Source organism: Sesamum indicum, linkage group LG4, assembly GCF_000512975.1.
Source record: "Sesamum indicum cultivar Zhongzhi No. 13 linkage group LG4, S_indicum_v1.0, whole genome shotgun sequence".
NCBI classification, from domain to species: Eukaryota; Viridiplantae; Streptophyta; class Magnoliopsida; order Lamiales; family Pedaliaceae; genus Sesamum; species Sesamum indicum.
The window spans coordinates 3,399,097-3,423,286 of record NC_026148.1 but is presented as its reverse complement, the minus strand read 5'-3'; the positions used below and the strand labels follow the sequence as shown (position 1 = coordinate 3,423,286).

The window sequence follows — 24,190 nt, the reverse complement described above, 5'->3', positions numbered from 1 at the left end:
GGATAGTTACACTGTCCTCCCATGAGGTTTGGTGTAATTAAATGTAGACCTCCTGTGATTGGAAATTACATCTAGCACTCCTGAAGTTTGCTTATATCTAACAAATAAGTTCCTCCATTACTCAAAATTCACCAAACTTGCTTATATTAACAAAAAAATCGAAAGAGAAAATCTATATCTTTTTCAAATTGACTTATTATTGATTTATTGCAGGTCAAATAAATCTTTCTATAACCAAATTATCATCATATATCTTCACGCTTTAATGCACATGATGATGTATATTTTTATTCAATAAGGGCAGACTGTAGTTTAGTCAAAAAAATTGTTTGACCTGCAATAAGTAAGTAATAAATCAATCGAAGGTAAATATCAATTTTCATTCAATTTTTTTGTTAATGTCAATTGGATGAACCTATGTATTAGATAAAAACAAACTTTGCGAATATAAAATATAATTTTCCATATTATGAAATATTTACCCATAATTATATCAAATTTAAGAGAATAAACAGGATAATTATTCCTAAAATTTATGGTATTATGTATAGACATCCCACTTCTGACACACAAATGCATCAAGTGCAGTGTGCAATTGAACCAAAAGCACACATGGAAAGTCTCTCTTTCTTGAGCATTACAATGTGGCTACAAATTTGATATGTCAAATCTTTTGAGTTGGAATGCCAAAAATTGGCTCAACCCCCAAACATTTTATAAATACGTCGAGTTAGGTTTCTAATTATAGAATTTCAGGATCTAGTGTGGGTTTACTTTTAGGATAATTAACTCCCCTTTCATGAAATTTTGTATAATTATATATAAATTCTTTATAATTTACGTGCAACACTTTTGATATTTGCTTTCGTCTAATTATTAAGTCACTTCATTAATTAAAATCTACTAAATTTGCTTATATTAACAAAAAAATTAAAAAAAATATATATTTATCATCGATTCACTTATTACTGACTTATTGCAGATTAAATAAATTTTTTTATGATCAAATTATCCTCATACATCTTCACGCATTCATGTATGTGTGGAGGTATATATCTCCACCGTTGTAAGGGTAGTTTAGTCGGAAAAAAAAAATTTGATGTGCTATAAGACAATGGAGAGTAAATCAATTTTCATTCAATTTTTTTTGTTAATATCAGCAAATTCAGTGAATTTGGATTAACGGATTGACCTATTTGTTAGATGAAAGCAAACCTCAATGATGCTAAATGTAATTTCTCCGACCACAAAGAGTTTGTGTAATTACACCAAACCTTAGGGGAGGAAAATATAATTATTCCTTACTTTTAACTTTATACACTCAATTTAGATTTGCCACACTTTTGGATTTTATTTCGAGAATCCATTTCAAAATAATACTTACGAATATATATTTATTTTATTTTAAAATATTTGATTTATTTAATATATATTTATAAAGTTTGTTATATTTTAACATATTTCACATCCCAATTTCAAAAAACCAAAAAAAAAAAATCCAAAAATAGGTGGTCTTCTTCATCTTCTCCCCACGCCATCATCTTACCACTGCTCATCATTCCATCAGTAGTATTGTTGTAAGCGTTGCAACCCACGATTAAAATCACAACCTCATACGTCGAGCCCGTATGCCCTTAACCCTATTATTCATACGATAAAACTTTTAAGGAATTTGTTAAAATTAACCGGATTGCACGTTGCACCATACTTACATACTTCAACACTTGAAGAATAAAAAGTTACGGGACTAAATTGCAAAATCAATCAAATTCTGAGGATGGAAACTGCAATTTTTCCTGGATATGATTCACAATTCTCTCCTTCTAGAGTTTCAGGTGTCCTCCATCCACACAACTACAGCACGAAATCTTGAAATATTTGAAGGTCACAAAGCAAAGTTCACTAGAATTAAGTCTTTCCAGTCTATACATTGCTCTCTGATCATGATTCTTGGATCTTAGATCACAGTTTAGTTCAACTAACATCAAAGAGGATCGAGGACGAACTCTGGTGATTATATTCCATCGATTCACAAGGCAAAAACGAACAACGGTAAACAAAAAGGGGAGAAACATAAAACATTTGAGCCTCCAGGTGTTTCTTCCTCTAATTTCTTTAAAAGAACAGAGCATCTCAATCTAGGCTTCTAAAGAGAGGAGTAAATTGGGATACCTGGTAAGGTAGCTCCTGCTTCGACGATGAAAACATTTCCCGACACATACTCAGAAGAGTCGTGGATCAAGTAGCGGGCCAGTGACGTCAATGCTGGATCTGATTCGCCGTACGTTCTTAAAGGGACTGTTTTTGCAGCAACAATTTTGAGCCAGTCTTTTTGCATGAGACCTTGTGTTATCTCGGATTGGAAAAGTCCGGGAGCTATAGAGTTCACTCTTATTTTGTACACGCCTAATTCCATTGCCATGACCTGTATGTGGCATAGTCATCATAATTCAAGCACGAATTAAGAGCGTAAATTTAGAAAATGGTACAAAAATTTTATGTGGCTCACCATGTGCACGGACGAGAGAATTTTACCATATCAGAAAGGGGTACTAAAAGAAGTAGAAAACCACCGAGATTTACTAACAAGGATTTTAAGACATAATGTAACAAGAGGCTTGTGGAGCAAAATGCAGCAAAATTGTCGTCGTTGAAACGAAAAATGGGATATCAGTGCACGGAATCAGTAAACAAAAAGATGTTGGTCGTGGACCAATTGCTACAGAAAGCATGAAAATAGCTTTTCTCTTATATATAATATTATGAACATACTTCAACTGATGCTAGCAGCATCACCAAATATGTTTTCAACAAGTAACGATTATTGTGGGAGTGTCATTAAGACCAATCGTGCAGAAAGATCGAGCATGTCAGACAAATTACCTTGGTCATGGTGTTGACGGCAGCTTTTGAAGCAGCATAAACAAGACTTCCAGGTAGCTGCCCCCGATCGAGACCAGCAATTGAGGAGATGTTGATGACAGATCCACCCCGTTTAGCATCACGCATGAGCCTGCAAACGTGCTTCGACACCAACCAGGTTCCTGTCAGATTGGTCCTAATGATGTCGTTCCATTCATCTTCTGTCAAGTCCAATGGAGTATGCACACTGCCTACAAGAAAATCTTGACGAGTTAGACATACAAAATTATCAATCAGAAAAGTTAACATCTCTAACTATAAAACCGGAGCGATACATGTGCAAGCCTCAAGTCTGTAGCATAGGCATACAAATCAATGACCAGAGTATGAGCAAGGGATATTCAAGAACACAAACAAAATGCATATGCATATCAGTAATGCAGACGATCGTTTATCGGTGCTATCAAACACTAAATTATCAGAATGCTGCCACATCAAATCAAGAAAATCTACGAACGTTACACCAAAAGTCAATTAATTAATAAAATTAGAACTTTCACTCACTTGATAACTAGTAGTCCTTGAACGTCGTAATCCTAGAAAGTAAATGTATTAACTAAACAATCACGAGGAAAGTGAGCGACTTCAGGTTTGTGGTGATGATCAAAGTCGAAGCTGTCCGAATTCTTTTAGAACCCAAAAAGAAGGATCATGTCAGACTAATCCGAATGTACTACAAATGAATCAACTTAATCCAACAGTTGCAGGTAAATCTGATGTTAAAAAACAAGGGGTTTTCAAGAATTATCACAATATCAATGATAATAAGAATACAGAAACCCCATAAAACTGACAGTACAACTACCCATATTTGGATAGTGATTGGGGGCTATAAGTAGATCACGTATGGAAAATTATAACTTAAATCGAGCTTGTTCAAACTTGAAACTAATGATATAACAACTCTAATACACTTGTCGTGTAATTTGTATAAATTTAAGAAAAGTCATAAGCAAGTATATCACACTTGTTGTATAATCAATTTAGCTCGATCCATCAACAAGTGATTCAACTGGGAGGCATTTCTTCACAAAATTAAAGAAAATAATAATCTATATACACGCAATGACACCGCGACACTAAATTTGGGAATAGGATTACACTATTAAATATTCATAACAATATAATTTATTTATTATTTTCCAAATGGTTTTATTCTTAAAAGTTTTTATCACAATAGCTAAACAATAAATTAAATAAATAAATAAAGACAGCCCAGAAAAACGCTTGAAAGAATGAATAAAACTATTAAAAAAAATAATAATAATTTGATTATACCTCTAACACCAGCGTTGTTTATCAAAGCATCGATTCTTCCAAACGCATCCCACGCCTTCTGCACGGAAGCCTCAATAATCGGCCCACTCGCGGTTACATCAAGCTCAACGGCAAGGGCTCTGGGTTGAATTTGGGTGGGAACACTAGAGCTGGCTGAGCCGGACCTGTTGTTAATTTCTTCGCATAGTGAGTGCAGGCGGTCGATTCGCCGAGCGGCGGCAATGATTCTGCAGCCGGCTTTAGCCAAATCCAAGCAGAAGCCTCGGCCCAGCCCAGACGAAGCACCGGTCACCATGACGACCTTGTCATTCAACTCAAACCAGGGCTCCAAGCTGTTACCAACCTCAGTTCTGCTCTCCGACATCTCGATTAATCTCTGCTCCGCGTGCGCGGGAGGTGTGGGTGGGTGGATTTTATGGTTTGAATTCATGAATATTTATGGCAGATCAAAGCAAAGCATACACAATTTCGCTTTCATTCTCCAAACAAAACTCTCCGCAGTTCATATACAACCTATTGCATTAGCATCCATTCAATGGGAGCCTCACTTTCCAAGAAAATTAGGTGGCTTTTCCCTTTCTTTCATTCTTATTTTCCAGGAAAATTTGGAATTTTTTATTACACAACACACCGTACTTTTAGTCCCATAATTTACAAATTTAACATATTATATGATAAATATTGTAGCATATTTGGCTCAATCATATTAAAATTATTGCATTTTTGCTTCCAAATGCTATAATTTTTTAGCTTGTGGAACTGAATGTGTTAAACACGTAAACTGTTGAATACAAAAATACACACCTCTATCGCGGAAGATGAAAAACACAATTTTTCTTATTTTTCAAAATTGGAAAATAATTTAAAAATAATAAAAGTTATTTAAAATATAATTTAATATTTATAAGTGTTTCTTTAGCTTTTATGGGAATAAATTGTGGGTTTCCAGTTATGGGCCGACATACCTCAAGAGTACAATATAATTAAGCCCACATACAATGGCCTTTCCTGATATTGGACTCGATGGACTGTTAGGCCCAATTCGGATTTTCCATACACCAAACCATGAAAATGATGGTGAATTATATTATGTAAGTAGAAATAATTAAAATAAAAATTAAACATAAATTTAGACCTTTTTCATCGACGAAGCTTTGAGTTTGACCTCAACACCAACCTAAAGGAGTTTGAGAAATTCCTTTCCCTTAATCCTGGTGTTATTATTTTCTAAAAAAAAAAAAATACTCTGTTAATCGACTATTTTCGAATGTAAAACATATTATAGTTTTTTTAAAAAAAAAAAAAATAGATCCAAGTACCATTGATTAGGCAATAAGGATGATAGGTGAATTTTCTGTTGACAGGGCAATGCACAAAAATAGTATTCGTATCATCAGGTTTAACGGCATCCACCTCAGTTGCCAAGTCAACAATATACTAGACTTCTTGGACCGCCACATCACTCTAAAAGGGTGCCAAATGAATCCGACTAATGGAAGATGCAGGTAACTAATCTTCTTATATTCTTGGTTTGTCTGGCAAGATTCCTTTCGGCTAATATATCTCTTACAAGATAACTCCAACTGTTAGATAAGCACCATTCTTACTTTCTTAGAAAATAGACATGCTTAGTGATATTTCAACCATTTTATAAATAAGGGCTCAAGTAAGTCAAAAAATAATTAAGAGGGTGTTTGGCTAAGCTTTCTTAAAACATCTTGTAAGCTCATCCATCTTATAAGATGTTTTAAGAGCTTATAAGATGTCGGATCTTTTTTTAACAATAAGCTTTTAAAGTATTTGGATAAAATAAGATGTGAAAATATCGTATAAGCTCTCAAAGATCTTATAAAATGTTTTGAGGAGCTTATAAACTTAGACAAATGCCCTCTAAATCTCACAGAAAAACAAGCCTTGATCCTTATAATACTGCTAAACTGTGGTGCACATAAATACCCTTTATTAAACCTAACATACTACGTACTAAGAACAAAAAAAATGGGGATGAAAATAGTAGAGTAGAGTAGTAGCTTCACATTGTGGTGTGCCACCAAATGATTACAAGGGCTAATGACACGTGGCTAATGCTCCACAGCAGAAGTGTCCGGTTTTGGGTCTTGCCCTAATTACTCCAGCATTTGAGGATTTTATTCCTCTCATTCTCAGCTTCTTTATCATATTTCTGATGTTATTTGCCTGTCACTCTCACTTGATTCTCCTTTACTTTTCTCAGTTTTGCTTTAGCATACACATTAACAGAAACCAAATTGTCTCCATTCAACTCTGTATATGTTTGTCCAAGATTCTTGCAAATGGACCACACTCTCAGACAACACACCCACACTCTCCCTCACTTGTCTATTTCCTTCCTTCATCCACTCATCCTGTTATTACCAACGTTTAATGAATGACCAAATATTCTACTATCTTTTCCTATTTTCATTTGAATCCCTATTCTTTTTACCTCTTATTCTCGTTACCAATATCGAAAAACATAGCAATTTAATGATTATAAAAACAATATTTCCCCATCCATCGCAATATCCAACTTTACAGCTTTAGGGGTAAAATTATAATTTTATTACCGTATAAATATTTTAACATGTAATGCACACAAAACTTTCCTAGTAAACTATGGTGAGCAAACCATAGACATATCAATTACCTTCTTTCCGTATTTTCTGCATGCGTTGACATTCTAATTAAGTTCAATTTATGAAAAACGTCAATAATAAAAGAATTTTATTTTATACGTTCGAATTTAAAAATATCAAACAATTTGAATCATGTCCGATCAGCCTTACAAAAACGACCTTTTAAACAATATTGAAGAGGGACGTGTTTGGAGATTGCTTGCCGCCAACTTACGAGCGACCATAATTAAAGTGTTTGGTATTGAAAATCGTACCATGCATGGAAAAAAAACCAACATTCTCTAAGGTTATTTTAATTAAATTTGGGCCTTTACCAAAAAATGCAGCCAAACTACGTACAATATATATATATTAATTAGTTATCACTTTAATTAATTTGTTTATAAACTTTACTTTTGCACATGATTCAATGCGGGTTTTATTGTATGAATTAATGCGAAAATTAAATTAAATAATGGTATGTTTTATTAATGCACTACGTACTCTTATTTGGACTTGGCTTTGCTTTCTATAATGAGTTCTAAGTTTTATTAATTACGGTACGTACATTAATTAATATACCTCAACTCACTTTATCAATCTTGTGTTTTCTTTTAATTATTTTTTATTTTTTGATAATTATATTTAAACCCCTGATTTATAGTCGATTTATATAAGCCATTTATGTATTTATATAATCACCCTGACAGTAAAACAATTAAAGGTAGTTTTGTAATGATGTTGACGTTTTTAGGGGAATATGTGTAATTTTTATAAAGTTGAGGTGATTTGTATAATAATATTGACGTTTTTTATGAGGCATATGTAATCTTTCAATTGACAAGAATAATTTATATAAACTTTTATGAGGCATATGTAATCTTTCAATTGACAAGAATAATATATATATACTAGCCGTTATAGCACGTCATCTCTGCTTGCATATAATCAATTGAGTTATTTGCATCCACTTTTCTTGAGGCGTTAATATTTTTCATCAATTCTATCGTTTTACTATTAAAATTGATTTTTGAGTGATTGATAGAAAATTAAATAAATAAAATTATATTATTTATATTTAAAAATATTAAACCTAATTCAACTCGAATCTAGTGAGTCGGGTTGGAATCATTAGTTTCCACCCATATTGACAACCTAATAAAATTACATTGCGAGTAACTTATAAGTTACTTTTTTTTTTTTTTTTTAACAAACTTACAAATTAGTTTTGCAAGGGGGAAAACATCCTATGATTTCAAAGCATACTTTGACTTAATTCAAAATCTTAAAAAGAAAATTTCATAGTAAATACGAAAGTTACTTTTTTTTTTTTTTTCTTAAATTGCTTTCACTACAGATATCTTTATTTTACATTGGAGACGAGACTAATCGTTCCTAAAATAGAAATAAAAGAGTTGAATTCCTCCTAATAAGCATAACTCTTAAGCTTTAAATGGTAATTTTTTGCAATATTATCTTAAAATTTAGTTCATTTATCACTGGACAAACAACTTATCAATATATATGAAAGTTGCGTTCAAATTAGGGGTTATTACACTCAAAATCCTCTCTAAAAATATATATTTTTCCTTAAAAATTTTGAAGTTACACTTACACCCCTTCGAAAATTATCCGTTTATTGGACAAGCCGTGGGTTTCTCACTTGAGAACCTCCTGTATCTTGTGCGATGAAGATTCTGTGGAGACGCACAACCACCTTTCTTCCGATGTGACTATTCCCGGCACTGCTTGGGTGATATTTGACGTCATATGCGGGTTCATTAGCCTAACCGATCTTGGTCTATAGATGTTACATGGGCTTCGACGAGATGGAGAAGAAAACACGTCATTAAAGCGGCCTCCAAAATTCTAAACTTACACTTACACCCCTCTGAAATTTATCCGTTTACACTTGACTCCTTTCCATTATGATTTGAATAAGAAATGCTGACGTTACCCATATATATATATGTTTTATTTTGTCCTTCAGTTAATATTTTAAAATATATATTTGTACTTATAAAGTGACAAATATAATATATGGTTACATTTTTTTTTTCCTTATGAGTACAAAATTATTATATGAAAATATTAAATGAATGATAAAATTAGAAATTTATGTATTTTTTATATTAATATTTTTTGTTCAAATTCTAATGAAAGAATGCCACGTGTAAATAGTGAATTTCTTAAAGAAATACAAGTATAATTCTAATTTTTTTTTTAAAAAAAAAGTATAATTTAACTTTTTTTGGGAATGTAAGTGGTATTAAGCCTTCAAATTAATTAAACCAATCCCACATCCCCATCTCATCCTTACCCTACCAAAGCCCCTTTTTGCAGCTGACAATGGAAAAGAAAAGGGCAACTTTGTGCCAAATATCACTATCTCACATGAATTAAGGAAAGAGAAAGAGGGTGACAAAAACTATTGAAATGGGCCCATCAACAAGATCTTTTGTCCAAACTCACACTAGAAAATAAATAAAAATTTCCAAAAAATCAATTCGAAAATGTTTTTACATGCTATGCTGACTCATAAAGCCAAACCCTAAAATCATGAAATACAAACACAAGAAATTAATTTTTAACACGAAAAAAGTGGACAAGAATCTCTGCATTGCCTCTGTTTTGGGGTGTGTGTGTGTGTGTGTGTGTTTCCTTTTCTTATTAGGGTTCTTTCCTTTTCTTTGACTGATACAAACACAAGAAATTAATTTTTAACACGAAAAAAGTGGACAAGAATCTCTGCATTGCCTCTGTTTTGGGGTGTGTGTGTGTGTGTGTGTGTTTCCTTTTCTTATTAGGGTTCTTTCCTTTTCTCAGACTGATGCTGTTTGGTCATTTCCCTTTCATGGAGAATGAAAGGTGATGCTGTTTTTGTGCTCTCTGCTGCGTGTGTGAGAGAGAGAGCGAAAAGGGTTTGCTTTAGTGTTTTTCATGTGTAATATATATATATATATATATATGTGTGTGTGTGTGTGTGTGTTTGTTTGTAAATGTGGTTGCTAGCTTTACAATTGTGTTGATCATCTTTTTGAACATGATGGCCATCCATTTCTTGAATGCCTTATTTGTGATGCATTTTGGCATGATCTTGATTGGTGGGCTTCTTTTCTTTTTTTGGAAAAAAAATGTTTCTTGATGCTATGTGTTTGTGTGTGTGTGTGTGTGTTTTATTGATTTAATTCAAGTTGCAAGTATTGAAATTTGAAATTGTAGTTTCTTCTCACAAAGATATGAATCCATTATCATCCTGTCATAAGTATTGTTAAATGATGTTACATACAAAGTCGCAAGTTAATCAATACTAAAAATTGAAATTATTTATAAATAAAAATTAAAAGTAAAAAAAAAAGAATGAAATTTTAGAGCCCGTTTGGTTGTGTTTTCAATAAAATTTTTTCCACTTTTTACTATTTGGGTAGTTAGGATTTTGTTTAGTCAAGCCATTTTTATTGAAAATGCATTCCTATTTTAATTCTCAATTTTTTGAAATTATAGGTCACATGGGTTTGTCGTACTTGTCTTATCTTGTCAGCATATCTTTTCTTGTTTCAAATGGCAAGACTCACTTTGATTATTTTATAATTTCACATATTCAATCAATTTGGTCATCTGTCACATAAAAAATACATATACCTATATTCAACATTCTCACACCTATATATCTATATTTGGAAACAACTAATCCAAACATATTCTCAATTTTCGCACAAAAACCAATAAATCATTTATACACATTTTCAATTGTTGGAAACTAAAATGAAAATGAAAACACAACCAAACGGGCTCTTAGTGTTTGAAAAAATAATTTAGTATCATAATTTTATTAATAAGTTATAGAAGATGCTTAGGAGCTATTTATAATTTTTGGTTTAAATCAATTTAATTTAAACGGTTGAAAAGCAGAAATTGTAAAACAAAAAGAAAAGAAAAAAAGAAAAACGAATAGTCTTTCAACTTATTTCAATGATAAATTGATAGATGTTTATTTTAAATTATTGCAAACGCTCTCTTAATATAATAGATAATTATAAAAATTAAATAATATAATTTAAAATTGGGCAGATGAAAGAACAGTCAGGGTTCTTTTCCATCGCACAAAAATAAGAAAAGTAATAGTTTGAACATAATTCAATTGCATCGAGTCGAATAATATGAAAAGTATATTCTTAGTACTGTATTATTTTAATATACAGTTTAAGAAATATGATAAATCATACTACAAATATATACAACAAGACTTGCTATATTATAATTTTTTGAATAAGATTATCAATAATAAATATATTATATTTATTTTATAATTAATTTAATTCAATTGGGATAATGAATTTCCACATGTAATAAAGAATAAAATATGGTATATTTTGCAACTCATATGATCATATAGTAGACACAGACACAGTAGTGAGTACAGTAAATGCATAAATGTGTCTGTGCAAGAGGCGGCCTTTTTCTTTCTCTTTCCCATCAAAAGACTATAAAAAAGCTTCTCAAAAGACCTCTGCTTTTATTTCTTTGTCTGCCATTTAATTCTCTTAAATTATTTCACATCACCTCTGTCTTCCCCTACCCCCCCCTATATGTCCCTCGCCCCCACTCTCGCCATCTCTTCAAACCTCCTTTCTCCTTCTCAAATCAAGCCAGAAAATCTGGTCTCAAAGCCATTTTCTGGCTTTTCTTCATCATCATCGTCTGAAGCTTTTTCTGGTTTCATATAACCATTAAAAATGGAGTGAAGAAGGGGTCAGCTTAAGTGTTTTTTCTTCATATTCTTTGCTTTATTGCATCAAAATCTTTGCTGGGGAGTTGGTTTTGGCTGCATCATTCATTTCTTGCTGTTCATATCTTGAGGAGGAGTAGAGGAGTAAAGGGTAGTGGAAGATAGTGAAAAGTTTTGATCTTGATAACTCTTGAAACCCTCTTAAGAGGAGAGCTTTTTGCAAGCCAGAGAAAGATGATATCAATCACAGACCTCTACCATGTGCTTACAGCTGTGGTTCCTCTCTATGTGGCCATGATCTTGGCCTATGGTTCAGTGAAATGGTGGAAAATCTTCAGCCCAGATCAGTGTTCGGGCATCAACAGATTTGTGGCTCTCTTTGCTGTCCCTTTACTCTCTTTCCACTTCATCTCTACCAACAACCCTTATGAAATGAACTACAGGTTCATTGCTGCTGACACTCTTCAGAAACTCATAGTTCTTGCTGTTCTTGCTGTCTGGTCAAGGGCCAGCTCCAGAGGATCCCTTGAGTGGTCCATCACTCTCTTCTCTCTCTCCACACTCCCCAATACTCTTGTTATGGGGATTCCTCTGTTGAAGGGGATGTATGGGGAGTTCTCTGGGAGCTTAATGGTTCAGATTGTTGTTCTGCAATGCATCATTTGGTACACTTTGATGCTTTTCTTGTTTGAGTACAGAGGCGCCAGAATGCTCATTGCTGAGCAGTTCCCAGACACTGCTGGCTCCATTATTTCATTCAGAGTTGATTCTGACATCATTTCTTTGGATGGTAAAGAGCCTCTGCAAACTGAGGCTGAGGTTGGTGAAGATGGGAAGCTTCATGTGACTGTAAGAAAATCAACCAGCTCAAGGTCTGAGATTTTCTCAAGAAGATCTCATGGCCCAAATTCTGGTGTTTCTCTGACCCCAAGACCGTCAAACTTAACCAATGCAGAGATTTATTCTCTGCAGTCATCAAGAAATCCAACTCCAAGGGGCTCAAGTTTTAATCACACTGATTTCTATTCAATGGTGAATGGAAAGAATGCTAGCAATGTAAGTCCAAGGCAATCAAATTATGGTAACTTGGGGTTTGATGAGGAGAGTGGGTATGGGAATCCATCAAGAGCTAATGGAGCTTATGGGCAGGGCAATGCAGGGTATCCAGCACCTGCAAGTGCCGGAATCTTCTCTCCGGTATCGGGACCAGGGGCGAAAAAGAAGGCTAATGGGGCTGAGGGTGCTAAAGATCTTCACATGTTTGTTTGGAGTTCTAGTGCTTCACCAGTTTCTGAAGGAGGGATTCATGTTTTCAGGGGAGGCGACTATGGTAATGAGCTCAACGTTGGAGCTCACCCCAAAGGTATCTCCTCATTTCTCACACATTTGTAATATTGATACTTGATGCTACAGTTGACTATTGTAATTGGTATTAGTTGGCGGATTGTTTAGTTTCATTGTCTTATTTTGAGCATATGAATTGATGAACATTAATTCAATTCTTGTTTTTGGAGTTATCTGCCTTTTTTTCTAGATTCAACTGCATTTGTCATTTACTTCTCCGTGTTCTTGGATTTGGACTTCTTTTATTAGCTTGTAGTTGATGTGGGCTCTATTTGCTATGTCTTTTTCCAGTTGAGCTTCCTGCTAGCATGGGATTTCTGTTCTTGGTTTGGCATTAACGTTGCAGCTTCCCTGAAATTTTGGGCCATTTGTCTTCTATTGTCACATGCTTTCATTTATCCGATCACGTATTCATCTCATTATTTTCAAGTTTCTATATGCAATAATAGTAACTATTGGTAATTCCATGAAATTGCTGATGACGCAGACTACGACGATTTTGGGCGAGATGAGTTCAGTTTTGGGAACAAGCAGGGGGCGAATGGGACTGAGCGTGACGGACCTGTGTTATCAAAGCTCGGTTCAAGCTCCACCGCCGAGCTTCACCCCAAGACGACCGTAGATACCAAGCCAACCGCCATGCCTCCCACCAGTGTGATGACCAGGCTAATACTGATCATGGTGTGGCGGAAGCTGATCAGGAATCCGAACACATACTCTAGCCTCTTTGGACTTACGTGGTCTTTGGTCTCGTTTAGGTGTGTGTTGAGATAACGTTCAGTCTTACATGCATCAGCTCTTACAGTCTTAAAATCTCATCTTATTTTCTAAACCTTGTAGGTGGCATGTTGAGATGCCGGCAATAATAGCCAAATCCATATCCATTCTGTCCGATGCTGGTCTTGGGATGGCAATGTTCAGTCTTGGTAATTAATACTAGAAATTACTGCCTTGTGCATTTAGAGGTTTAACCTCAGAACTGAACCAAAAATGGGATTGCAGGTTTGTTCATGGCTCTGCAGCCAAGAATCATTGCGTGTGGGAAATCCGTTGCTGCCTTCTCCATGGCCGTCCGGTTCCTCACCGGACCTGCAGTTATGGCTGCTGCTTCGATTGCTGTTGGGCTTCGAGGGGTCCTCTTGCACATTGCAATCGTTCAGGTAACAGTGAATTGACAATGCAGATACTGTCTTGTTTTACAATTCATGAGTTAACTAATATTCCGGAGTCCGGACTACAAATTTTTCAGGCAGCTCTCCCACAGGGAATTGTTCCGTTTGTTTTCGCCAAGGAATACAACGTCCATCCTGACATACTCAGCACCGGGTTAGCACCGGACAATGACATCTTTTCTCAACGCACACACCAATCTCTTATGTTCTTCCATTTTCGAGTCATTTCAAGATCTCTGATTCGATGGTTGTATTGTAATTGTTGCAGGGTCATATTTGGGATGCTAGTAGCTCTGCCCATAACTCTAGTCTACTATATATTGCTGGGACTCTGAAGATGAATGCATCACTACAGCTGCAGAAGTTAAAACTAATGACAAAAGAGAAGAGCTAACGCTTTTGCAATGGAATTTTTTGGGGTTCTAACAGAGACAACATAGAAGGATCAGAAGTACTTCAGCAGAACAAAGAAAGAGAAGAACATGGGCTGTCTTCTTCTGTCCAAACCACCTCTAATTTCAAGAATTGGGGCCAAAAAGGAAAAAAAAGAAAAAAATCATTGGATAGCAAGTATCTAGTGTAGTTGTAGTAGTAGAATTTTCTTTTTGTCCTTTTGTCTCTTCTTTTCTGGACTCTTGTACCCACCCATCCCACCCCACCCCCCAATTACTTGAGTTCTTTTTTGATGAAGAAAAGTGAAGGTTGTTTCTTTCTAGTATGAAGATCCCACTACTACTACCTTTGTATTCTATTGTCGAAAATTCCACTACAACTACTTTTTTATTCTACTGTCTTGGAAGATTATAATATAAATTGTGTAGGTTCGATCGAATTTAAATTAATTATATGATAATTATAATATACTTGTTGTACGAGTAGTTACTGTATATTTTAAAAAAATAATTAATCACATATAATGATTCGATCCTTGATCCAATTATATTTGATTTGAATAAAAAATTTCTCTATTTTCTATATATGTGGAGGGGTGGAGTCAAAAAAGATATTACCTACCAAGAATATCTAGGCAAAAAGTGTCTTTTCTGATAAAAACGTGCTTCTCAAGGGAAAAAAAAATTAAAAAAAGCAAGCCAGCCAATTAATTCAAGAACGGCCAACATATTTAGGTTGAGTGAAAGTCGAAAATTTTCTCGAGTAGCGATTTTGGGTGCAATAAATAAACAAGGGATGCTAATTGGTGGAAGCGTGTTTCAGAGGAAATATTTAGGTAGCAGTGGTGTTGTGGGTTATTCTATTTACAGACATGGAGGAGGAGGGGGTAGGCTTTAGAGCCTGTCTCCTCATTTATTGTCTTGCTGCTTCCCATGCGGCCACTGCTTTGGTACATCTGTACTAAGAAACTTTCCTGTCCCTGCTCTCATATCCTAATATTTTTTGAATTAATAGATAAATTATCAGTTAACCCGTTACATGTTAGATTGAGACACCCACAACAAATTTCAACAATGTATCATAATATTTGAATTCATTTTATAAATAAAAGAAAATTAAGATAAATAAGTATGTGTTAGAGATAATATGTATGTTTAAATTTATTTTTTGAGATAATTTAAAATAAATATTATATATTTAATATTGTGTTTTAGGAGACAAGAATTATTATTCGTTGTCAAATTATGTCTTTTTTTTTATATTTTTTTATGTATACGTGTGTGTATATATATTTATATGTATTTATAGTAAAATAGTTAAAAACACTCTACTAATGTGCTTTTATAAAATATTGAATGTGTTTTGACTCATCCCACAAATAACTTAAAAATAAAAATAAACATAGTGTATAGTTCTTGACATTCTTTCCTCGCTACCGATATGTCTACATTCCTACATCTCCAATCAAAGCCCACAATATTTCATGCAAAAATTTGGTATTTGCAACGTTCGAACACAAACTATCTCGTATTTGTTGTATAGAAATGAGACCCCTATATCATTTCAATGATGTCTCGAAACGAAAATGTCTTTTTAAGATAAAATTCTATAATCTTATAATTTAAATTAAAATAAATAATACCTTATCTAAAAACATTTGGTATTCCCAAGGCCTAGGTCCGTACTAGATTTGGATGGTTTGAAAGTACAATTAATGATTAATAGCTAGCATACAATCTAAATCAACTTATATTTGAAGTAAAAGAAACAATAAAAAGTGTAGTAAATAGAAGGACCAACCCCACAATAAGGGGGTGTTTGGGTAATTTAATTCGGGAGATGTGTTTAAATATTTTGCTTTTAAATACGAGTATATTAGTAATTGTAATTACAACTTTAAATAAATATATTTGTAATTTTATAAAATATTTAGAAAAATTTGTATAATTAAATATAATATCAAAGTAATTTACCCTATGAATTAATATGTTCTGAGAAAAGCATTAATCAAGATATATAGGGATCATAAAAACAATAAAAAATATTATATTCCAAGATCACAAAACTCGAGAAAAAATTTAATAATAATAATAATAATAATAATGAGGGATAATTATACTTTTCTCTCATGATATTTAGTGTAATTACCTGTAAATTTTCTATTATTTGGAAAATTACATCTAGCACCTTTGAGATCGTCTAATAAATAAGTCATTTCATTGGTCAAAATTCAACGAATTAGCTGATATTAACTAAAAAAATCTATGTTTACCCCCAATTTACTCATTATTGACTTACTATAGGTCCAGTAAATCTTTTTATGATCAAATTACCCTCATACATCTTTACGCATTAATACATGTGAAGATATATATTTTCACCGTTATAAGGTTAGTTTAGTCTAAAGAGAATTATTTGATTTGCATAATCAATTAATCGAGCGTAAATTTAAATTTTCATTCAACTTTTTTGTTAATATCAACAAATTCAGTGAATTTACTAATGGAGAACTTATTTGTTAGACGGAAGCAAACCTCAAAAATACTATATGTAATTTTTTAAATCATGTAGAGTATACGTATAATTATATCAAAATTCATCAGGGAGAAGTGTGATTATGGAGAGCTAATATTGGTTAAAGCAAAAAGCGTTGTTTGAAGTGGGAATGAGTGGAGGCCAATCTCAATCAAAGCAGACAAAACTAAAAGTGCTTTTTTGCTTTTCTTCTTTGTTTTGCAGGTAATTAATTAATCCTAGTGCTCTCTTTCTTTTCATGGATCCAACGCCGTACTAATTCGGACAAATTAAATGTAAAAAAGTCAGCTTTGGTGTGATGTGTTGGCTAATTACATCATTAATGCGCCCTGCTTTCCTTAATCGCCCGCTTAATGTGTGTGTTTAGGTTCATTTCAAAGGCTAATTATTAGTAGGAAGACTCATCACTTGCTCACCAAAGTTAGGGTATTGTGCGTCTGTACCTGAAAAATTAGGTACGTCTTAGGACTAGACAGCAGCCTCTCCATAAGGGCATAACAGTCATTTTATAAAAAAAATTGCCTTCTCAATTGTACCCATATCCAAATCCACCGGGATTATTTTGAGTGAATCAGAATAAAAAATCACTCCATTAACTATATAATATTCCAAAATGACAATTTTACCCTTGAAGTGGGGAGTCCGGTCCAACATTACATGGTCCGATTTGATGGTCAAAGAAGATATGTTGAAAAATCTCTCAATTTACTTTCCCGATCCTTATTCATTAATGATAAAAACCTTTACCAGTATTGATTTATTGCTTGACTGGTAAGATTGAAATTTCAAAACTGAATTCATTAATTCGAGTCCTACGACTATAATATGTTGGTATCGATGTAATTTAGAAAAAAAAAATAAACGATAAAGATCTCGAACAAGCAAGATATCATAGTAATAATAATGATAAGCAAACTGTTCGGAATAGTTAATGTTGTCCTTAATTAGCTGGACTAATGATTAATGATCTGCATAATCATGAAGATATTAATACGTTTATAATTACATAATTTCTCGCATGAATCTACAGGAAATTCTAACAAAACATGCTTGTTAAGGACGATTCATGTCGTAATCAATATTCAAAAAGCTCAAATAATTACTTGATTACTAGATATGAATCAAAATCTTAAAAAAAAATAAAAATGTTTAAAAAGTGAGGAATTTGAATAATTTAGAAAATTGATTGAAAATATATATATCTATACACTAATTTTCAATAAAATTTGATTCTAATAGTAATTTTAATATTTTTAATTAATTTATTAAAACACCCTTTAAACTTTCTCAATTTTTGAGACACTTACGTTCTTGATTTCAATGGGAAATGATTGATAAACAATTCATCCATATATAAAACTATTAATTATTTATATTTTTTTTAAATAATTTTACACACATATCGAGTATGTCGTGTATTGCTCGCACACACACACGCAGACAGATATATATATATAGAAAAAAATCTAGATACCCCCTATGATAACAAAAATGTTCAAAAACCCCCTTATGAAAATTAAAGTATCAAATACTCCCCGTGATATAAATAAAGTCAAAAAGACCCTCCGTACAAATTTGGGCCACACGCGCTTTGACTGCAATTTGCTATGAAATTACCTTTTTCTTTTACATATTTGCCCTTCTCTTAGATTTAATATATATAATTTTATATATTTAATAATAAAATATTATTTTTTATAACAATTATTTAATTAAAATATTATATATTTTTATTAATAATAAAATATTAATTTAATTAAATTATATAGTGAAAGAGTTGGGCTGATGGGGGCAAAGTGGGCGGGGATGGGGGCTATAATTATTATTTTAATTTTTTTATAAATTATAATTATATTTTAAGTTATAAATTATATATTATAAATTAAAATAATTATATATTAATAGGCCTAATTTGACCAGTTGACTAGAAGGGGTATTTTAGTCATTGCTTCTAAAAAAATAGACTCAAATTGACCAGATGTGTGATTATTTATTCGTAATATAATGATGATTTTTTAACTTAAAAATTTTATAGTGGGATTTTTAATACTTTAATATACTACAGAAGGTCAAAATGAATTTAACCCTATATATATATAATAAGCCGATACTTCAATAAAATAAAATAAAATCAATATTTGAAAATCTGATATAGGTAGCTCTGTCTCATGGCTTTTTAATATGGAGCGTGTTTGTCGTAATTTATGTGAGTCAAAATTGTGAAACGGACAAATTAATCTAAATAATTATTTATTTTCATCTTGATTGTATTGAAAAATTAAGCGACTTCAACCTCGATTATCATCGTAGGTTCGGATAGTCTCTACGAATTACAATTTATTTTTAAAAGTATTTACAAATTATTAATGAAAATAAAAGGGACACAACTTTTTAATAAAAATTTGCCTTCTTTTTACCCATTGAGTCAACAAGATTAATGGGCCTCTCATGAGTTGGGGTTCGGAAAGAGATTGCTTAAAGTTTTTGGCCCATCACAAATTTCTTTGAGCCTTCACGGCGTTGTATTTTTTATTTCAATTAATATATATATATTATATTGTATAAAAGTAATATAATTTATTTTATTTAAAAAAAATTCATACATATAATGAGTATATATATTAAATACAACAAAAGATGTAATAGAATTTGAATTAAAAAATTCAATAAGTTAATACGGCGGGTTCAAGGCAGGACAAAAACAAATTAAATGGGTTCAAGGCAGTACAAAAAAATGGCAAATTAAATAGATGTGAAAATTATCAATTTACATTTGCTTCGATCCAAAATTTTGTACAATAGTTCATATACATTGGACTTGTGCGTTTTTTGAACGCATCACATTTTACTGTTAAAAAAATTGGGTTAAATGTATTTTGCGTTCCCGAAATATGTTTATAATCGAATTCACCCCTAAACTATGAAACATAATAAAAATCTTTCAAAAAATTAAATAGTATTAATAAAAAAAAGATATCCTTCTCACTTATGCCAATAATTTTTCTTTCACTCCCTAAAATATGTTTGTATTAAAATCTCTCCTCTACTACTCAATTTTTTATTTAAATTATAATGTTCAAAATATATAGTTTTGTTTGTAAATTATAGAATACAATACATTAGAAAGTAAATTAATATTAAACTTACATATATATGTTCAATACATATAACAACACACATTGAAAAAAATTATTTAAACTTTGAAAAATTATGTAGAAAATATAAAAATTGTAAATTTGTATGTAAAGTTTATATATAGATTTCTCCACCAATTATAAAAATTATAAATTTTGGGTAATTTTTAGTTTAAATATTTTTTTTATAATAATTCAAATTATATTTTTAAAAAATGATTTTAACAAATATATTTTAGGAGTGTAAATAACAACGAATTTTTGTTATAAATATTTGATCCATATTATGAGGGAATTTTTGAATCTATTATGGTTTAGGAAAGTGAATGCGACTACATGGATATAATAATTGTAGTATTGTACGTATTCAAAAATACACGAATAAGTCAGTAAATAGTCAATTAAGGATAAATATTAATTTTCATTCAATTTTTTTATTAATATCAACAAATCTAATTGATTTTGACTAATAGAGTGACTTATTTGTTAGATGGAAGCAAAATTCAGGAGTTTTAGATGTAATTTCTCAAATCATAGGAGATTTATACGTAATTAGACCAAATCTTAAAAAAGATGAGTATAATTATTTTTTGTTTATACAAATAAATTAAAAATAAAGAATATAAATGTAATTATTACTTTTACACCTTTATCTGACGATTTAGAAAAAAAAAATGATTTGAATTTGAAAAGGGGCAGCATGCAGTGCAAGTACAAAGGCCAAAATTAAAAAGAAAGTGAAGGTCCTTTTTGGTAGATGGAAAAAAAAAAAAAAAAGATAAAGCAAACACGCGTGGCCTTTAATTTGACCGTTTTTCCGAACACTAATCATACTAGTTTTGAAAAAGGCAAATTTTATGTATACAAAAAGCAAACCCTAACCCTAACCCAACCCCCCATCATCATCATCATCATCATCATCTCTAAGCCTAGAAAGAAACGTCCATGATGCAGCCGGACAACTCACCGGAATTCTCATCCCTTTATCAGTTCATCTTGGCCGGAAACGGAGGGTTCCCGGCGGTGCACAGCCACTGCGGTTCAATCTCATCTTTTAACCCCACGGAGGACGTGCTGGAATTTACTGATCTTCAAAACTCTGAGGGTCGAGCTTTTGCTGCTTCTGAGAATCACAAGGAAGCTGAGAGAAGACGCAGACAGAGGATTAATGCCCATCTTCATAAGCTTAGGGCTCTTCTTCTCTGCAATTCTAAAGTAAGTTTGCTAGCGCTCTCTCTCTCTCTCTCTCACACACACACACATACATACATTTGCATACACTGCCAAATATATATATATATATATGTGATAAAAAAATTAAGTGGTCAAAATTTTCCGAACCAAGAGAATTTTGCAGACTCAGAATGATAGTTTTGATATCACTACATTAAATTATTATAATATTAAAAATACCTTTTAATTGATAGAATCTATTTAACTTCCCAATTTATATTGAATTAACTATTCAATCACGTCCTTTTAAAATATTAATTGCATGCAATTACCTTCACTCGCAAATTAAACTTACTCCCTTTTGCTTAATTTTATCGTTAATCAAAATAAAACTATTATATTAATATTTGTGCTGCATGTAAATATAACCATTATTCTATAAAGTTTTAATTTTTAATTTCTTGCAAGTAAAATATGTATTGATAATTAATATGTTATGGATACAATTGAAGACAGATAAAGCTTCATTGCTGGGAAAGGTGGTTGAGCGTGTAAGAGAGCTAAAGCAACAAACATCAGAAATCATGCAACTCGACCAAACAACGTTAATCCCTTCGGAGTCGGACGAAATCGCAGTCATGCAAAAGCACGACTCTATGGATGGCAAAAGCGTGGTAATTAGGGCGTCGGTTTGCTGCGAGGATCGGGTGGACCTGATACCGGAGTTGATCGAAATACTTAAGCCGTTGGATTTGAGGCCTTTGAGGGCGGAAATAGCGACGTTGGGAGGCAGAATTAAGAATGTGATTCATGTGTTGGGTGGCGAGAATCAGACAGCTGATGAAACAGCTTTGTGTCTGAAAGATGCGCTGGAGACGATGGTTTCCAGATCATGTGTTGGTGGAGAAATTAAGACCAAGAGGCGAAGGATGTTTGATCATCAGAAGATCATGGGATGATCGGATTGGATTTTCTATTGCGATTTCTATTGTATCTTATATTGTGTTTCACATGTACTCGTCGACACATCTGAGATTATATTGTCAATTTTATGTTAGGAGTGATTTTATACACATGGCGAGCGTGTATATGTGAAATGAAATAGAAGATGCAGCATGAACTGCAATAGAAAATTCAATCCGATTTTTTATTCGTGAGTAGCGACCTTAGTGTGGTGATTGGAGGTACATCTCTTATTCGGGGAAATTTTAGCCCATATTGAATTTGATCGGATCTCAATAAATTATACAGTAAGTGTAATATATTTATTATATAATTAATAAATAATTTAAAAAAAATAACCAATTACATGACAAGTATATCTATGTAATTGGTTTAGGGTAAAAAAAATTCACTGATTTGGCTGTAAATTTCAGTTGTCTTCATTGCCGTTTATTTTTCTTTCCCCCATTTGTTGTAATTAGTGTCTGCTTTTATCATCCTTCTTATTCTGATCTTGGGAGAACCAAACATGGTGGTTTTTTTTTTTTAATGAATTAATTAAAATTACATCAATAATCAACAATTAATTATAATTAACTAATAACTATTATTACAATAGACTAACAACAATTATTAGAGTAGACCAATCTTTAAAGCTCACGGGCCTTAATTCCGCTAACTATTGACTGGATTGGATATTTTTTTCTTTGAAGTGTATTGTATTTTTTTTTAGTTAATATATACACGTTAAGTGTATAAAATTTTGTACTAAACAATATAAATAATATAATTTTTATACAAATAATTAGTACATATTTAATTTCAAATAAAAAATTAAATTCAATTATTAAGGGAGTGTTTGCTATCTCCATTCAGAATAGACTTTTAGCTTCATAATGAAGTTAAAAAGGAATGTATTTTTCAACTTTTTTTCCTACTAAATAAAAAATGTGGGATGCTGCTTCTAATCTACTATATTTATAAATAATTGCATATTACTACTCAAATTATTGTCTTACCAATTTTACTAATTTAAATATCGAATGATTATAAATTGCATATTTAGTTTTATTTTAATTGCATTTTGTAAGTATGAATTCACAAACTCGACCTATGCAATTGCAAAGTTAAAGCACAGCAATATCTACTGATGAATATTCCATAAATAAAAAAAGGGATAATTGCACTCTCCTTTCCTGAGTTTAGTATAATTACATGTATACTCTTTGTGATTTTTGAAAAATTACATTTAGCATCCTTAAGGTTTGCTTATGTCTAACAAATAAGTCCTTTCGTTAGTCAGAATTCAATGAACTTGTTGATATTAACAAAAAAACTGAATAAAAATGGACATCACCCTCGTCTGACTTATTGCAGGTCAAACAATTTTTTTCTAACTAAACTATCCTTATACCGGTAAAGATAAACCTCCGCACATGCATTATCGCTTGAATACGTATAAAGGTAATTTGATCATAAAAAAATTTATTTGACCCACAATAAATCAGTAATAAGTCAATCGTTGGTAAATATAGGATTTTTTCTGATTTTTTTGTCAATATCAACAAAATCGATAAATTTTGACTAACAAAGTGACTTATTTGTTAGACGGAATCAAACCTCAAGGCTAATATATATAATTTCTTAAACTACAGAAAATTCACGTATAATTATACCAAATCTTAAAAAATAAAAGTGCAATTATCCCAATAATTAATAATGTTTCCATCTATAAATAATATTATGTAAGGCGGTATGCACACACAACAATATTCATTCTCCATACTTGTTGTATTCAAGCTCATCAATCCTTGCGCATTAATTACAAATATTATTTTCTTGCTTTATTTTTTAATTATTTTATTGACTTGATTATCGAAGTGCTAAATATTTTTACTCTCCTCTCATCGTTACACGAAGGATATAATTCCAAAC

The 24,190-nt window shown here is 32.0% G+C and overlaps 3 protein-coding genes across 5 annotated transcripts; 2 read left to right on the top strand and 1 right to left on the bottom strand.

Annotated features, from left to right (window-relative positions):
* Window positions 1,475-4,788, bottom strand: LOC105159926 (3-oxoacyl-[acyl-carrier-protein] reductase FabG). Of its 2 annotated transcripts, XM_011077150.2 has the most exons (4): window positions 4,201-4,788; window positions 2,884-3,113; window positions 2,173-2,425; window positions 1,475-1,640 (listed from the first exon to the last, which is right to left on the bottom strand). In XM_011077150.2, exons 1-4 carry the CDS (start codon window positions 4,628-4,630, stop codon window positions 1,612-1,614), a joined length of 942 nt encoding a protein of 313 aa, XP_011075452.1. In that variant the 5' UTR covers window positions 4,631-4,788; the 3' UTR covers window positions 1,475-1,611. The 2 variants fall into 2 exon arrangements, with proteins under 2 accessions (XP_011075452.1, XP_011075453.1); XM_011077151.2 differs by lacking the exon at window positions 1,475-1,640 and having other exon boundaries at window positions 1,781-2,425; window positions 4,201-4,786.
* LOC105159924 (probable auxin efflux carrier component 1b) lies at window positions 11,403-14,605 on the top strand. 2 transcript variants are annotated; one of them, XM_011077149.2, is made up of 7 exons: window positions 11,403-12,618; window positions 12,712-12,925; window positions 13,394-13,664; window positions 13,747-13,832; window positions 13,909-14,066; window positions 14,156-14,232; window positions 14,347-14,605. In XM_011077149.2, the coding sequence occupies exons 1-7, from the start codon at window positions 11,797-11,799 to the stop codon at window positions 14,411-14,413; spliced, it is 1,695 nt and encodes a 564-aa protein (XP_011075451.1). In that variant the 5' UTR covers window positions 11,403-11,796; the 3' UTR covers window positions 14,414-14,605. The 2 variants fall into 2 exon arrangements, with proteins under 2 accessions (XP_011075451.1, XP_011075450.1); XM_011077148.2 differs by having other exon boundaries at window positions 11,403-12,925.
* On the top strand, window positions 20,954-22,752 carry LOC105159923 (transcription factor bHLH106). Its single transcript, XM_011077147.2, has 2 exons — window positions 20,954-21,355; window positions 21,826-22,752. Exons 1-2 carry the CDS (start codon window positions 21,086-21,088, stop codon window positions 22,270-22,272), a joined length of 717 nt encoding a protein of 238 aa, XP_011075449.1. The 5' UTR covers window positions 20,954-21,085; the 3' UTR covers window positions 22,273-22,752.